Source organism: Hemiscyllium ocellatum, chromosome 8, assembly GCF_020745735.1.
Source record: "Hemiscyllium ocellatum isolate sHemOce1 chromosome 8, sHemOce1.pat.X.cur, whole genome shotgun sequence".
In the NCBI taxonomy this organism is placed as follows: Eukaryota; Metazoa; Chordata; class Chondrichthyes; order Orectolobiformes; family Hemiscylliidae; genus Hemiscyllium; species Hemiscyllium ocellatum.
Genome location: NC_083408.1, coordinates 24,593,416 through 24,610,098, shown reverse-complemented (window position 1 = coordinate 24,610,098; position 16,683 = coordinate 24,593,416). Strand labels below are relative to the sequence as shown.

The window sequence follows — 16,683 nt, the reverse complement described above, 5'->3', positions numbered from 1 at the left end:
GGCAGAGCAAATGTGTCACTGGGGGAGAACTTTGAGACAATTGATCTAAATTCTATTAGTTTTAAAATAGTTGTGGAAAAGGATACACCTGATTTAAAAGTTGGTTCTAAATTGGAGTAAAGCTAATTTTGACAATATTAGGCATAAACTTCCAAAAGTTGACTGCGGAGGCTATTTGCAGGTAAAGAGACCTTTTGAAAGTGGACGGCTTCAAAATTGAGATAATGGGAATGCAGAGACATGTTCCTGTTAGTGTGACGAGCAAGGCTGATTAGTGTAGAGAATGCTGGATAACTAGACAAATTGAGGTTCTGGTCAAGAAAGAAGAGACAGCTGGGATCAAGTGAACCCCTTGAGTATAAGGGCAGTAGGAGTATACTTAAGAGGGAAATCAGGAGGACAAAAAGGGGTCATGAGATAGTTTTGGCAAAGAGGTTTAAGGAGAATTCAATGAGATTCTACAAATATATTCAGGACAAAAGAGTAACTTGGCAGTCTATGTTGTTATGGCCCAGTGGTTAACCCTTCTGTTAAATAAATCAAATACCCAGAAGAGCTCACCTCGCCTCATAATCTGTTAAATTATGAGTGACAGAGAACTTCCAAATTCCATTATTTAAAGAAAATAGCATCAATTTATTTTTTCCACTGTAAATGTGAACATCAAATAACTATTCACAACTCGAATCCCCTCCTTTCTCTTAACTGCTGATTACCTGCCTCCAACTCCATAACAATATACAGTTCCAATAAGACACTTACTAAAATTACATCAACTTAGTTTCAAAATCACACAGCTGCTGTCATCTTCGGTGTCTTTCTGCTGCAGAATTCCCTGGGCCATCATCTTTCTTTTTATAGCGAGTGTGTTTCATATGAAAGGGTACCTTTGATAGAGAGTGTTACCTAATTATTTGGGTCTCTCTCAATGACAGTTTCTCTTCCTGCAATTTTCAAAATGCTGAATTTTTATATTCCCAACATCAGATCAATGTTTGCAAAACAATAAATTCAAACTCGATTGAGAGTCCAAAACTTAGACAATCCCTACAGTGTGGAAGCAGGCCATTCAGCTCATCAAGTTTACACTGCCCCTATGAAGAGCATCCCTCCCGACCTACCCCACTTACCCTATCCCTGTAACCCTACATTGCCCGTGGCTAATCCATCTCGTCTGCACATTCCTGGACACTACAGGGCAATTTAGCATAACCTGGGACATAATTTGAACTGGTTAAAATAAAATTGTTGTCAAAACAGCAAACAAAACTTACGTATCCATTTCACAGCCAAATGTTTCAATTTTGCAGTACACACTGAGACTGCCATCTAGTCATATCACACAGGTGCTTGTCAGCTCTCAGTGCAGAACAGCATTCACACACCCTTAAGGGTACAGTACACGCCTTCAACTTCATAACAATGTGTGGAACCACAGGCACTGGGAGAGACTCCAAATGAATATTTTGTATCAGTATTTACTTTGGAGAAAGACATTGAAGCTAGGGAACTTGGGGAAATAAATTGTGATAGGAGAAAGTGAGAACTGCAGATGCTGGGGATCAGAGCTTAAAAATGTGTTGCTGGAAAAGCGCAGCAGGTCAGGCAGCGACAAAGGAGAAGGAGAATCGACGTTTCGGGCATAAGCCCTTCTTCAGGAATCCTTCTCCTTTGATGCTGCCTGACCTGCTGCGTTTTCCAGCAACACATTTTTAAGAAATAAATTGTGATGTCTTGAAAAATTTTCATATTGTAGAAGAGGAGGTGCTAGAGTAGATAAATCCCTGGGACCTGATCAGGTGTATCCCAGAACTTTTGTAGGAAGCTAGGGAAGAGATTGCTGTGTCCTTTGCTGATATATATGAATCATCGACCACCACAGGTGAGTGGCCAGAAAACTGGAGGAATGCTTATGTGATGTCATTATTTAAGAAAGGTGATTAGGAAAATCCAGGGAAGTATAGACAGTGAGCCTAACATTAGTAATGGGTAAGTTGTTGGAGGGACAGGATTTTCTCGCATTTGGAAAGACCAAGACTAATTGGGAATAGTCAATGTGGCTTTGTGCATGGTAAATTGTGTCTCATGGTAACCTGATTGAGTTTCTTGAAGGGGGTGATGAAGAAGGTTAATGAACGCAGAGCAGTAGATGTTCTCTATCTGGACTTCAGCAAGGCGTTCAACAAGATTGTGCATGATAGACTGGTTAGTCTAGTTCGACCATGTGGAATCCAGGGGAGCCAACCAATAGGATACAAAATTAGCTTGAAGGTAGAAGACATGGTGGTGGTAGAGGGTTGCTTTTTAGACTGGAGCCTGTGACCAGTGGTATGCAGCAAGAATCTGTGCTGGGTCCACTGCTTTTCATTTATATGAATGATTTAGATGTGAATATAGGAGGTCTGGTAGGTAAATCTGTAGATGACATCAAAATTGGTGTAGTGTACAGAGAGGAAGGTTACCTCAGAGTGCAAGGGGATCTTGATCAGATGGGCTAATGGGCTAAGGAGTGGCTGATGGAATTTAATTTAGATAAATGAAAGGTGTCGCATTTTTGTAAGGCAAACAAGGGTAGAAGTTGTTTAGTTAATGATAAGGCTTTAGGACTGTTGCCGAACAGAGACCGAGGGTTGCAGGTGTGTAATTTCTTGAAAGTGGAGTTGTAGGTAGTCAGAATGGTGACACACAAGCCTTCATTGGTCAGTGCATTGAGTATAGGAGTTGGGATGTCATGTTGCAGCTATACAGGACATGGATGAAGCCACTTTTAGATTACTGCATACAATTCTGGTCTGCCTGCAATGCCTAAAGATGTTAAACCTAAAAGGGTTCAGAAAAGATTTACAAGAATGTTACTGGGATTGGAGGTTTGATCTATAGGGAGAGGTTCAATAGGCTGGGGCATTTTCGCCTGGAACATTGGATGCTGAGGAGTGACCTTATAGAGGTTTATAAAACGTGGGGCATGGATAGGGTGAATAGTGAAGGTCGTCTTCTTTGTGTAGTGGAATCCAAAACTAGAGAGCATAGAATCCCTACAGTGTGGAAGCAGGTCATTCAGCCCATCAAGTTCACACTGACCCTATGAAGAGCATCCCACCCAACCTATCCATGTAACCCTACATTGCCCGTGGCAAATCCATCTAGTCTGCACATTCCTGGACACTACAGGGCAATTTAGCATAACCGATCTACCTAACCTGCACAGCTTTGGACTGTGGGAGGAAACCAGAGCACCTGGAGGAAACCTACACAAACACAGAGAGAATGTGCAAGCTCCACACAGACAGTCACCTGAGGTTAGATTCAAACCTGCCCAAACCTTGGGACCCTGTAACGCCTCATCTTCCACCTTGGGACCCTGCAATTACACGGGATTAATGTGGATTTCACCAGTTTCCTCGTTTCCCCTCCCCACCTTATTCGAGTCCCAAACCTCCAAATAGGCACCACCCTCTTGACCTGTCCATCGTCCTTCCCACCTATCCGCTTTCCCCTCCTGTCCGACCTATCACCTTCCCCACCTCCATCTACCTATCACATTCCCAGCTACCTTCCCCAAGTCCCACTGCCCTCCCATTTATCTCTCAGCTCCCCCCCCCCCCCCCACCCATAAGCCTCATTCCTGATGCCCGAAATATCGATTCACCTGCTCCTTGGATGCTTCCTTGACCTGCTGCGCTTTTCCAGCACCACACTTTCAACGCTGGCCATATAGCCACCATGCAGCGCATGTGAGGGGCCACTATCCCTGCCTCTTTCAGCTCCTTCAGCCAGTATTATATCTGTTGGTCACGCCAACTGAGATTTCTCCTCAAGTTCCTCTCCTCTATCTTTTTATGACCAAATATATTAGTGATTGGACTTCAGATGACCAATCACTTTTGTCCACACTGGCCAAAACTGTAGCATTCCTTTCCCATCATGCTGAAACATCTTCAGTTTAATTGCCTTTGGCATTCCTAACATTTTGTGAGGACATCCTGTTTTCTCCTGCCCCCTCGAGGCTGAACCAGTCACCTCTGTTACATTTACTGTCCTTTCACAGCAGCAGTACTATGGCTAGACTACAAATCCAGAGGAACAGCTAATGTTCTGGGGACCTGGACTCATTCTACCGTGGAAGACGTTGGAATTTGAACTTAATAAATGTCTGTAACCATCTGGTTCACCGATGCCTTTCAAAGAAGAAAATTTGCAATTTTTACTTGGTCTGGTCTACATGTGACTCCAGAGGCACAGCAATGAAGCTTATTTTTAAATGGCCCAGCAAGTTGTAGCAATTGCTACACAGTCTGAAAAATGAATTTTAACTGGAAAGACCACCCAGGACTGACCTAAACACTGGAAACGGTAACGCCAACATTGTGTGTTTACCGATAGCACTTGACTGCAGTGCTTCAAGAAGGCAGCTTTATCACCACCTTCTCAAAGACAACTAGGGATGGGCGATAATGCTGGCCAATCCAAGAGCACCCACATCCCATGAGTGAATTAAAATCAAAACAGCAAATGTTGTGTGGCTCTCAGGTTTCAGTTGTAAATCTCAGGAACTTCTGTGACTTGCCATCTCATTGGCACAACAAGGTCTAGCTAGATATGCAACTTGGGTTTCAGAATAATTCAACCCACTGCATTATTATAAAGATTAGGCGCCATTAAAAATTTACCAACTTTACTGCATCAAAGAATTGTGTCTTTGTAGCAGATTAGTAAATGAACCAATAAAACGAAAATGCCATTTTCATAGAATCCCTACAATGTGGAAGCAGGCCGTTTGTCCGATTGAGTCCACACCGGCCCTCTGAAGAGCATCAACATTGACTTCTCCAGTGTCCTCACTCCAGATCCAACCCTTCAACTCGGCACCGCCCACTTGAGCTGTCCTACCTGTCCATTCTCCTTCCCACCTATCCGCTCCACCCTCCTCTCTGACTTATCATCATCACACACCCCCCAACTGCTTCCAACTTTCCAGCTGCCTCATCACACCCCCACTCTTCTATCTATTTCTCAGCTCCCACCCCTCTTTCCAACCCCATTTCTGATCAGGTTTTATGCCCAAAATGTCGACTCTCCTGCTCCTCATGCTGCCTGACCTGTTGTGCTTTTGCAGTGCCACACTTTTCAACTCTGATCTCCAGCATCTGCAGTTCTTACTTTCTCTTTCACTATAAGCTTCTTGCACTCATCCAGGCAAGTGGCAAGTATTCCATTCGGCTGCTGACTTGTATTTTTAAATGAGGACAGACTTTGAGGAAGCAGGAGGTGAGTTACTCGCCACAGTATTCCTAGCCTCTGACCTGCTCTTGTAGCCACTGTTTATATGGTAAGTCCAGTTTCTGGCCATTTAGTAACCTTTGAGGATATCGATAAGGGATTGAGTGATTGTAATGCAATAGAAATTTAAGGGGCAGTGATTAGATTCTGACTCTTATTGGCGACAGTCATTACCTGGTTTTTGTGTGGCACGATTTCATTTCCCAGTTTTCAACCCAAGCCTGAATATCGTCCAGGTCTTGTTGCATTTGGAGGTGGACCTCTTCAGTATCTGAGGAGTTGCAAATGGTGCTGAACATAACGCAATCATTGGCAAACATCCCAGATGCTAAAATTGGTGGGTTGATAAATTGTGACGATGATAGCATTCAATTATGGGAGGATATAGATGGGCTAGTCAAATTGGCTGATCAGTGGCAAATGGAACTCAATCTAAATAAGTGTGGGGTGATGCACTTGGGAAGGTTAAACCAGGAAAGGGAACACATGAATGGTAGAACCCTGGACAGCATCAAGGATCAGAAGGACCTTGGTATGCAAGTCCATTTAAGATAGCGGAACAGGTAGATGAAGGCATTTGGAATTCTTGCCTTTTATTAGACAAGGTGTGGTGGTGCTGGTGTTGGACTGGGGTAGACAAAATTAATAATGCACAACACCAACTTATAGTCCAATACATTTATTTGGAAGCACTAGCTTTTGGAGCACTGCTCCTTCGTCAAGTAGTCAGCGGGGCAGGATCATAGGACACTGAATTTATAGTAAAAGATCCAACTGTCATACAACTGATACAATGTATTGAACAAACCTAGATTGCTGTTAAGTCTTTAATCACTTAGAATAGGTTGCAGATTTTGATTCATTAATATGTAAACCCTGAACTTCTTTCTAGTTACATTCCCAAGATTCAGCCTAGGATCTTTGGGTGACCATCCTCCAAGGTGGACTTTGGGATGCACAACAAAACAGAGTCGCTGATGTGAGGCTGATAGCTAAGTTTGGTACCCGTGAGGATGGCTTCAATGGGGATCTTTGGGTTCATTTCACACTACAGGTGACTTCACTACACAATATACACACGCACTCTTACACACGTGCACACAATCACACTCATGTAGACCGCTCTCCTACACACTCTCTCAGACGCACACACACACCCCCACACTTTCACTCATGTACATAACCTCTCACAAATAAATACTCCTCTCTCTCTCATTCAAAAAGCTCACAACCTGTAGGCAGTTAGTCCATGTGACATTTTAGAAATTCCTATTTTCGTGGTAGAACCATGAGTGCATTGTCTGAGCTAAGGTGTCACTTTTTTTAAACTTTAACTTATCTCACAAATGTGACTTGAAAGAAATTCTGGAATTTACATATTAATGAATAGAAATCTGCAACCGTTTTGCAATCCAGAATGTGTAACGCTTGCTTATTTACCTCCTCCCTCCTTATTACCAAGGCCCCAGACATACCTTCCAGGTGAAGCAGCAATTTACCTGCTTCACTCAATCTAGTTGTTGACTCCTAGAGGCTGCAGGGTTCCCAAGTGTGAAATGAAATGCTGTTCTTCAAATTTGTGCTGAGCCTTGCAAGAACACTGCAGCAACCCTTGTTGACTTAGTTTCTCCAGTATTTTCTGTTTATATTTCAGACTTAGAGCCTCTGCACCATCATACCTTTGATCTGCACTCTGGAGACCATTGGAGGGAAATAGATAAGTGATGATTAGGATAAAAATGTCACAAAATTTGTGTTGTCTTCTTATAAACATGCAATTTTCTCTTTCAAATTTGGTATTTTGTTAAACATCATTGGATGTGTAATTTCATTCTGATATCTACCAGAAGATGGCAGACCTGTTATGTTGGTACAATACACTGAGCTTGCTGTTTAAAGACCTATGTTGTTTTCTTAACTCATTCATAAGGTGCAGGTGTTGCTGGCTAAAACAGCCTTTATTGCCAGTTCCTAATTACCACAAAGATATTTCAAAGTCAGCTATAATATGGAGTCAAGCATAGGCTATTCATAGAACCCCTAAAGTGTGGAAACAGGCCATTTGGCCCAACAAGTTCACACTGACTCTCTGAAGAATAACCCACCCAGACCATTCCCTACCCTATTCCTCTACATTACCCCTGACTAATCCACCTAGCCTACGCATCCCTGAATGCTATGGGCAATTTAGCATGGCCAATTCACCTAACCTGCACATCTTTGGATAGTGGGAGGAAACCGGAGCACCAGGAGGAAACCCACACAGACACTGGGAGAATGTGCAAACCCCACACAGACAGTCGCTCAAGGCTGGAATTGAACCTGGGTCCCTGGCGCAGTGAGACAGCAGTGCTAACCACTGAATGACTGTCATGCCCAAGTGTCAAATCAAGGCAGGAGTTTCATGATGAATGATAGTGCCTTAAGGAGTGTAGTGGAACTGAAGGACCTTGGAGTTCGGGTGCACGGAGTGGACTCACGGTAGACAGGGCAGTGAAGAAGGTTTTTGGCACACTGGCCTTCATTAGTCAGGCTACTGAGCATAGATGTTTGGAAGTTATGTTGCAGTTGTACAGAACATTGGTGAGGTCACACTTGGAGTGTTGTGTTCAGTTTTGGTCACTTTGCTATAGGAAGGATGTTATTAAACTGAAAAGCGTGCAGAAGAAATTGACAAGGATGTTGCCACGACTCAAGAGTCAGAGTTATATGGGAACATTGGACAAACTAGGACATTTTCTTCATAGCATAGGAGACTGAGAGGGGACTTTATGGAAATGTATAAGATCATTAGTGGCATGGATAGAGTGAATGCACTCAGTCTGTTTCCCAGGGTTGGGGAATCGGGGACGAGAGGGCATCAGTTTAAGGTAAGAAGGGAAAGAATAAAAGGGAACCTGAGGGGCAACTTTTTTACACAGAGGGTGGTATGCAAATGGAATGAGCTGCCAGCGAAGTGGATGGGGTGGGTACATTAACAACATTTAAAAGGCATTGGGACAAATACATGGATAGGAAAGGATTAGAAGGATATAGGCCAAGTGCAGGGAAATAGGCTTGGCGTGGATGGACATTTTGGTCAGCATGGACCAGTGTGGGCCAAAGGACCTATCTCTGTGCTATACGACTCTGTGATTCTATAACCACTTTAATACCATGGGAACAATACCACTGACACTCTTGCCCCAATCATTCACTGACCGCCAACATCCCAACCTTTCCCACATGCTGACTGACAAACTCTCCCCCTTGCCGTCAGGTTCTCCTTCCACTTCCTCCCATCCCAACTCCAACCCCGCCCCTTTACCATCTGGCACCTTGCCCCCAATCGCCTTCTCTCCATAACCTTGTAAAGAAGCTTTCAGATCTTTTACTGTTCACTTTGTGAAATGTAGCAGTTAATCCCGGAAAAAGGGGGTGGGAGGTGACGTCTGTAGCAATTCAAGCTGTCTATTAAGATTTGCCTGACTTTGACCATTAGGATGCACCTTGTACTGAAGACCTATCCAGAAAGAAAACCTGCCACCATAAGTAGCTAAGTCTGTCTGATTTCAGTCAGGAAGACGGATTGTGACCTCAGTCAGAAGGTCAGGATTGAAGTGTCCAAATGGGATACTGGAGGCAGAAGAGTTGGAAAAACAGCTGCACATCACCAGAAGTAGCAATGAAGCTTACAAATGTATTTATAAGAGCAAGACCGGGTAAAATTGAACAGCAGATAATTGAACTTTTTATTAGATACTGATTAAACCAGTAAACTACTTGGGTCAATGAATAGACAGTGGATTATGGCGGGAGATGGATTTCGAGGAGATTGGGTCAGAAATGGTTGAGGACTCCAGATGGGTGTCATAGGCATCAAGGTGAATGGTTGACGGGTGGTGGAGTTCTAGATTTTCTCCTGTCTGCCACTTTCTAGGTCAGTATCCAGGTATGTAAGTCAGAATTGTCCAAAGCCTCTGACTCTAAAGTTGAGACATTTTCACAGGGTTCTAGGGTGTTGCCTGCCAGACATTGCTACCTTCCCCCACCCTCCTTTCTGGCCTATCACCTCCATCCCCACCCCCATTCACCTATTCTGCTCTATGGTACTTTCTCCCCACCCCCACCCCCCTCTCATTTATCTCTCCACTCCGCAGGCACCCTGCTTCTATCCCTGATGAAGGGCTTTGCCCGAAACGTCGATTTTCCTACTCCTCGGATACTGCCTGACCTGCTGTGCTTTTCCAGCACCACTCTAATCTAGACTCTGGTTTCCAGCATCTGCAGCCCTTGTTTTTACCTATTTAGGTTTCTTAAGCAATTTCCACAGAGTCCACCCATCAGGAATTTTGAGGGTTCGGGTAGCATTCTTTGTGGGTGCATCTGATTTCCGATTATTCAGAGCCTTTGAGATTTGGGGCAGTATTGGCCTAGAAAGTGTTGAATTGAGCATGTGTGACCTGGGTGAGTTACAATGATGCTAAATGGATTTAACTGCAGTACAGGGTATCTAAAGTTGAAGCAGAAAAGGTTTGAAATACTCAACAGCTGATGTGGAGAGAGATGAACGACAGTTGATGTTTCAGTTCGATGATCTTCATCAGATCTGGTGTGAATTGAGTGCATTCAGATAATTGTGCATGAGGGTTATCTCTGGGATTACAGTTTATCTTTGTCATGTAAAATCACTGTGATTAAGAAGGATAATCACTGGGGTGATTTACTGGAAGCAAATAGAACCTGAGCCTAGCTTTGTGACAGTAGAAATAAGATGATAACCCTGGGGTAGAGAGGAAAGTGAGATGAATTTCTGTTCCCTGGATGACAATGCTGTCACTTTAAGAGGTTATTTTGTCCTGTTTTATTTTGAGAGAGAGATTGTAAGGCAGAGGTGCTGAGCTTACTACTGAAAACAGCTTGAGTAAACAGCTTGGGAGGCATTCGGTTTTATTTTAAAACAAACTGAATGGGTGTAGCCAGCTGTCTCAGATTCAGATTTCTGGGTTTTGGTTTTTTTTTCAATAGCATCAGAGCTATTGGGGTCTGAACAAAGTTGGGAGCTTCAGTGATTATTTCCTGACTGCTGCTCTCTCGTATTTTCCTCCTGGATTCGAGAGCTGCATGTGAGAATATATCTGAATTTTCCTTTTTGCCAAGGGATGTTTTATGGGATGTTACTATATTGGATCAGTTAATTAATAATAGTTACTGTTATTCTATATTCCTCTTTCTTTGGTTGCATTTTAACTACACTGTTTAAATAATTTGTGTTTTGCTTAACACGATTAGTTTGACCATCTGGAACAGACACTTGACATTTACCTTTAAAATAAGACAAAGTTAGGGTCTAGGCTACCTTCTTAAAATATTTCAAGGGCTCTGGTCTGTAACACTTGAGGAAGGCAAAAGTGGGTACTGCAGATGCTGGAGATTAGAGTCAAATTAGAGTAGTGCTAGAAAAGCACAGCAGGTCAGGCAGCATCCGAGGAGCAGGAAAATCGACATTTCAGGCAAAAGCCTTCAGGGCTTCATGATGAAGGGCTTTGCCTGAAATGTCGATTTTCCTGCTCCTCGGATGCTGAACGACCTGCTGTGCCTTTCCAGCACCAGTCTGATCTTGACTCTAAAACACTTGACTTCGCTGTTGATGAACCTTCCTGTTTGGAGTGACCAGAAATTGGGGATGAGGTCTGAAATGTATTCACTGAGAACAACTGGAATTAACTGCATATTGAAAAGTCTTGAATTGTTGTTAATAGTTTGCTCAGGAAACTGCAAATGGGTTAGGTTGTTTGTTCTGATGCAAATGGATTGAGCACTGTGTAACGTTTGCTTCTAGGTTGTATACCCCATTTACAGAAGACACAGATACTGTTGGAGAGCGAGCTGTAAACTCCATATTGAATGCCCTCATTATGATCAGTGTCATCGTTGTGATGACACTTGTTCTTGTACTTCTCTACAAATACAGGTGCTACAAGGTATGTGTCCACAGAAGTCTCCTTCTGTCCGCAGAATGCATTTGTGGTTTTATATGTTTATGACCTCCTTTTCCCATTGATTGATGGACTAACAAAAATGAGATTGCAGCAGCTTTGATGAAGTGATCAAATTTGTTGTATGCTACATAAGTAGACCCTCTTTTTAACCTATCTGCTAAGATTGTGACACTCAATGCAATTCATCTTTCTCTGCATTACACTATCTGCGACTGCTTTTTAGATGACCTTGGATGAGATACAAATTGTTCCTCTCTGCCTCAATCAGCAGTTCCCCCTTCTAGCTACATGTTGCAACTTCCATTTAGCTTTTCTTGCTGCTGTCACATGCTGAAGATACAGTAAAGGTGTGGTATAAATACAAACTGATGTAAGCCATACAGTTCTAATGTAGAGATGATCCATCTTTGGATAGGCTCTGGGAGTTCAGTTGCATTTCTTTGGAAGCTTCCACTGGTTTGTAAGAAGTACAGAGTAACAGATTCACTTGGAGAATGATTCTGATCAATTCAAAAGCTTTAGCAACTGCTGCAGGAAAGATAATTTGTTTTCATCAAGTTTGAACTGAGTTTTGTTACGGCAGAGAACAGGCAGTTTCTGCTGGGGGCAAAAAAACAGCACATGCTTCTGTGTGCCCCACTCTATGTAAGTTGTTTCCAGTTCCAATCAGCTTCACTTCTAAACGACAACTCCTTGGCTCCTGATTGCTTATGCATAGTGGGTAGGGGTTCCTGTAGAGTTCACAATAGGTATCAAATTCCTTGCTGTGAAGTTCTGCAGCCATCCTGGTAAATCCCTGTGTCTTTTTTTATATATAAATTAAAGTAATTTTGTTTTCCTTGTAACCCACAGATTTTCAAGATACAAAATACAAAGATATTGTTCTTATAACATTCATGGGGCTAATAATGTCCTTATTGAACTCCAACATTCTGTAAATCCAGTGATGCACTCACATCTAGTGTTTCATGGCAGGAGGAATGTTGCAGAAAAGAGGATGTTAGATTCGTGGACCCTAGACCTGACCCTCCCAGATAAGACTTATTCAAAGTAAGCCACCATCTACTTAAGAGCCAAAAGAAATTGCCAGCAAATACTGACATTGCCAACGGTACTCACCTATGGCAAATAAGAAGAAAGAAGAAGCTGTTCCATTTGAGTTGGGTTCTATTTAAACCTTATTAGGATCAGTGACGTGACAAACTGTATAGTCAGGACTGTGAACACAGCTTCAAATTAAAAGGTGGGATGTCTAGCGAAAAGAGAGATAGAAATCTAAAAGGAAAAGTTGAAGCATTAAGGCAATTGCTTAATATTTGGGTAGAGCAAAGCAGAGTGTCACAGGAAGAGACAGTTTAACAGTGATGTTGCAACAACAAATAAGGTTTATGCAAAGGCACCAATTAAAAAAAAATTAAGATCTTTAGAGCACAAAGCACTATTAAGACAGAGTGGTGCAAACAGATGATAAGTTTATATAACCACCTGGATAACCATGTGGGAAAAGGGTGATCTAGACCAGGAAGTAAATATTCCAGGGTGGACAACAGTTTGGAAATCGATTGGAAAAAGAGTAATCCTGAAGGGTGACCTATGGAGACTAGTAAGAAAAATATCTTAAATTAAAAAAAGGCAGCCCTCCACTCCCTCCCCTCCAACCCCAACCTCGCCATCAAACCCACAGACAAGGAGAATGCAGTAATAGTGTGGTGCATGTCTACACTATTGAAGCCAGGCGCCAACTCGCAGACACTTCATCCAACTGCCCCCTTGATCGTGACCTTACCTTTCATCACCAAACCAGAATCTCCCAGACCATCCACAACCTCATCACCTCTGGGAATCTCCCATCCATGGCCTCCAACCTCTTTGTCCGTGAGCCCCACACCACCAATTCTACATCCTTCCTAAGATTCACAAACCTGACTGCCCCGGTCGACCCATTGTTTCAGTCTGCGCCTGTCCCACCGAACTCCATTGTCTCAACCTCCGTTTCTTACTCTCACACGAACCCTACCAGTACCCTTCCACCGACACCCTCATCCGCCTGGCTGAACTGGTCTTCATAACAACTTCTCCTTCCTCCCACTTCTTCCAAACCAAAGGGTAGCCATGGGCACCTGCATGGGACTCAGCTATGCCTGCCGGTTAGTCGGATATGTGGAACAGTCCATCATCCGCAGTTACACAGGCTTCACCCCCCCACCTGTTCCTCCATTACATCAAAGACTGTATTGGCGATGCCTCGTGTTCCGACAAGGAGGTTTAACAGTTCATCAACTTTACCAACACCTTCCACTTCAAATTCACTTGGACCATCTCTGAAACCCCCCTCCCCTTCCTGGACCTCTCACAGTCTCCGACAGCTGACTAACCACAGACATATACTACAAGCCCATCAAACCCCACAGTTAACTAGATTACACCTCCTCCCACCCTACCTCCTGTAAAAACACCATCCCTTATTCCTAATTCCTCCGCCTCCGCTGCATCTGTTCCCAGGATGACCAATTCCACCTCAGAGTCCCAGATGGCTGTCTCCTCCCATGATCGCAACTTGCCTTCCCCACGTAGTTGACAATACTCTTCAGCGCATCTCCTCCACTTCACGCACCACTGCCCTTTAACCCCACCCCTCCAAACACAAGGACAGAACCCATCTGGTCCTCACCTTCCACCCCACCAACCTCTGCATACATCGTATCGTCCTCTGCCACTTTCGCCACCTCCAAACAGACCCCACCACCAGAGATATATTTCCTTCCCCACCCCTATCAGCATTCTGGAGAGACCATTCCCTCTGTGACTCCCTCGTCAGGTCCACGCCCCTCACCAACCCACACCCCACTCCAGGCACCTTTCCCTGCCACCGCAGGGAGTGCAAAACCTGCACCCACACCACTCCCCTCACCTCCGTCCAAGAGATCCTTCCACATCCATCAGAAATTTACCTGTATCTCTCCCAACCTCATCTACTGCATCCGTTGCACCTGATATGGAATCCTGTACATCGGGGAGACAGGACACCTTCTTGCAGATCGTTTCAGAGAACATCTCTGGGACACACGCAGCCACACACTTGAACTCCCCCTCCCACTCCGTCAAGGACATGCAGGTCCTGGGCTGCCTCCTCTGCCAAACCCTTACCACCTGACGCTTGGAGAAAGAACACCTCATATTTCACCTTGGGACCCTACAACCATATGGGATAAATGTGGATTTCAACAGGTTCCTCATTTCTCCTTTCCCTACATTGTCCCAGTCCCAAGCGTCCAACTCGGCACCGCCCTCCAGACCTGTCCATCACTGCCCCCTCTGACCTTCACCTTCATCTGAAATAGCTTTACCCTTAGTTTGTTCCAGAAAGTGATCACCTTCATCCACCTATCACATTTCCACTACCTTCCCCACCCTCTCCTCTTACCATTTATCTCTCAGCCCCAGCCTGAAGGACTTATGCCCGAAACGTTGATTCTCCTGCTCCTCGGATGCTGCCTGACCTGCTGTGCTTTTTCAGCACCACTCTCTTGACTCTGATCTCCAGCATCTGCAGTCCTCACTTTCTCCTATGCAATTAAATCAGTATGGATAAAGATTAGGGACAACAAGTCAAAACACAGGTTTTTAAAGTACTTGCAGCAACTGAACAGTAGCTGTACCGTTAGGTAGAATATTAAGTAAGAAATAATTAGAGCTTGTAATTAGCATTGTGTAACCATTGTAGGGCGCCAGTTCTTTTTTGTGGAAGACTAATTTGTCAGAAACTTTTGTGTGATCACTTTCTGGAACAAACTAAGGGTAAAGCTATTTCAGATGTTGTATTGTGTAATGAGGGACACTTGATTAATAATCTCTTCGCAAAAGATCCTTTGACCGGTTTCTCCCATTGTACAATTAACTTTCAAATTAAATTTAAAAGCAACATACTTCAGTCCCAAAGGAAAATAATTAAACTCAAATAAAACCAATTATGTACATATATGGGGAGGTTGATTAGATAAATAGTCTCAAAGATTTGGCATAAACAAACCAAAAATACTCGAAGAAACAATTCAAAATATTTAACAAACAAACGTTAGTAGAGTAACAACCTCAGTGACAGTAACCTCATGCGAAGGTTATTAGACTGTGTGGAAGAGGACAAATGAACTTGGCAGAGACTGGACAGCAGAATTTTTAAAGAAATGAAACCAAGTGCACCTCTAACTGAGGAAGCTTCCATTTAAAATCTCACCTGAACAAAAGCAGCTCCTGTCAGTGCACCTTTCCCTCAGTGTCGCACTGGAGTGTCAGCTGGGGTTAAGCAACTAGACTCAGAAGGAAAAATAAGTATGTGGAGTTCTGATACATAACTCAGCATATATAAAAAGGATCTACCCCCTTTCCTATTGTGGTGCCATAGTGATCAAATTGTATTTCTATTAACTAATATGAGAAAGAAATCTGCCAAGCCAGTTACTTCAGCCATTTGAAGCCTAACAATCTATCTTGATGTCTTTTAAACAGGTCATTCATGGATGGCTGATAATCTCGTCTCTCTTATTGCTTTTCTTTTTCTCATTCATCTATTTGGGGTAAGTTTTTCCTTTTAAAGAATTGTAACTGTGCTGGGAGTTGTATTTGATATTCTGTTCCTACTGTAAATATCTTAATGCTAATTTGTCTAACAGGTGGCATCTGGGTGTAGGAGCTGTTAGGTGTTTGTAGAAGATCAGCAGGTCTGGCATTAGCAGGGTTCACAGAATTAGCTGGATGGAGTATAGGATTCATTCTCCGTGTTGGTGTGTTTGTAACTACTGGGTCAGAATTGCGCTAGAATCATAGAGATGTACAGCACTGAAACAGACCCTTCGGCCCAACTTGTCGTACTGACAAGTATTGTAACCTAATTTAGTCCCATTTGCCAGCACTTGACCCATATCCCTCTAAACCCTTCCTAGTCATAAAGTGATAGTAGTCCTTGGAGTCGAGGGACACCCAAAATGCTGTCAGGAAGGGAGTTTCAGGATTTTGACCCTCAACACTGAAAGAACAATGATCTATTTCAAAGTCAGGATGATGTTTTTATTGGAGGGGAACTTGCAGTTGGTGGTGATTCTGTTCATCCCTTGTCCTTCAGGCTGGAAGTGGTCATGGGTGTGCAAACTGCTGTCTAAGGGGCCTTAGTGAGTTAATGCAGTGCATCTTGTCGAAGATACAATGTCACAATGTACCCACTGTCTATTGTTGTACAACTCATTTGGTTTGCTAATGTCATTTTAGGGAAGAAATCTGCCATATCTCTCTCTAGCCTCACCTACATGTCATTCAAGACCCACTGCTCTCTGGGTATTTAGGGGTGGGTGATTAAAAATTGACCTCACCAGTGAAAACCAATTTCAAGGGAGTGAATATTGAAGATCTTGAATGACATCACAGTTAA

At 43.3% G+C, this 16,683-nt stretch overlaps 1 protein-coding gene across 1 annotated transcript in view; it reads left to right on the top strand.

The window, feature by feature from the left end:
• Nucleotides 1–16,683, top strand: part of psen1 (presenilin 1) — a 72,659-nt gene that overhangs the window by 34,389 nt on the left and 21,587 nt on the right. Inside the window, exons 4-5 of the mRNA XM_060828286.1 lie at nucleotides 11,102–11,243; nucleotides 15,768–15,835. Of these exons, the coding sequence (XP_060684269.1) occupies nucleotides 11,102–11,243; nucleotides 15,768–15,835 (210 nt within the window). The remainder of the gene's footprint in view (nucleotides 1–11,101; nucleotides 11,244–15,767; nucleotides 15,836–16,683) is intronic.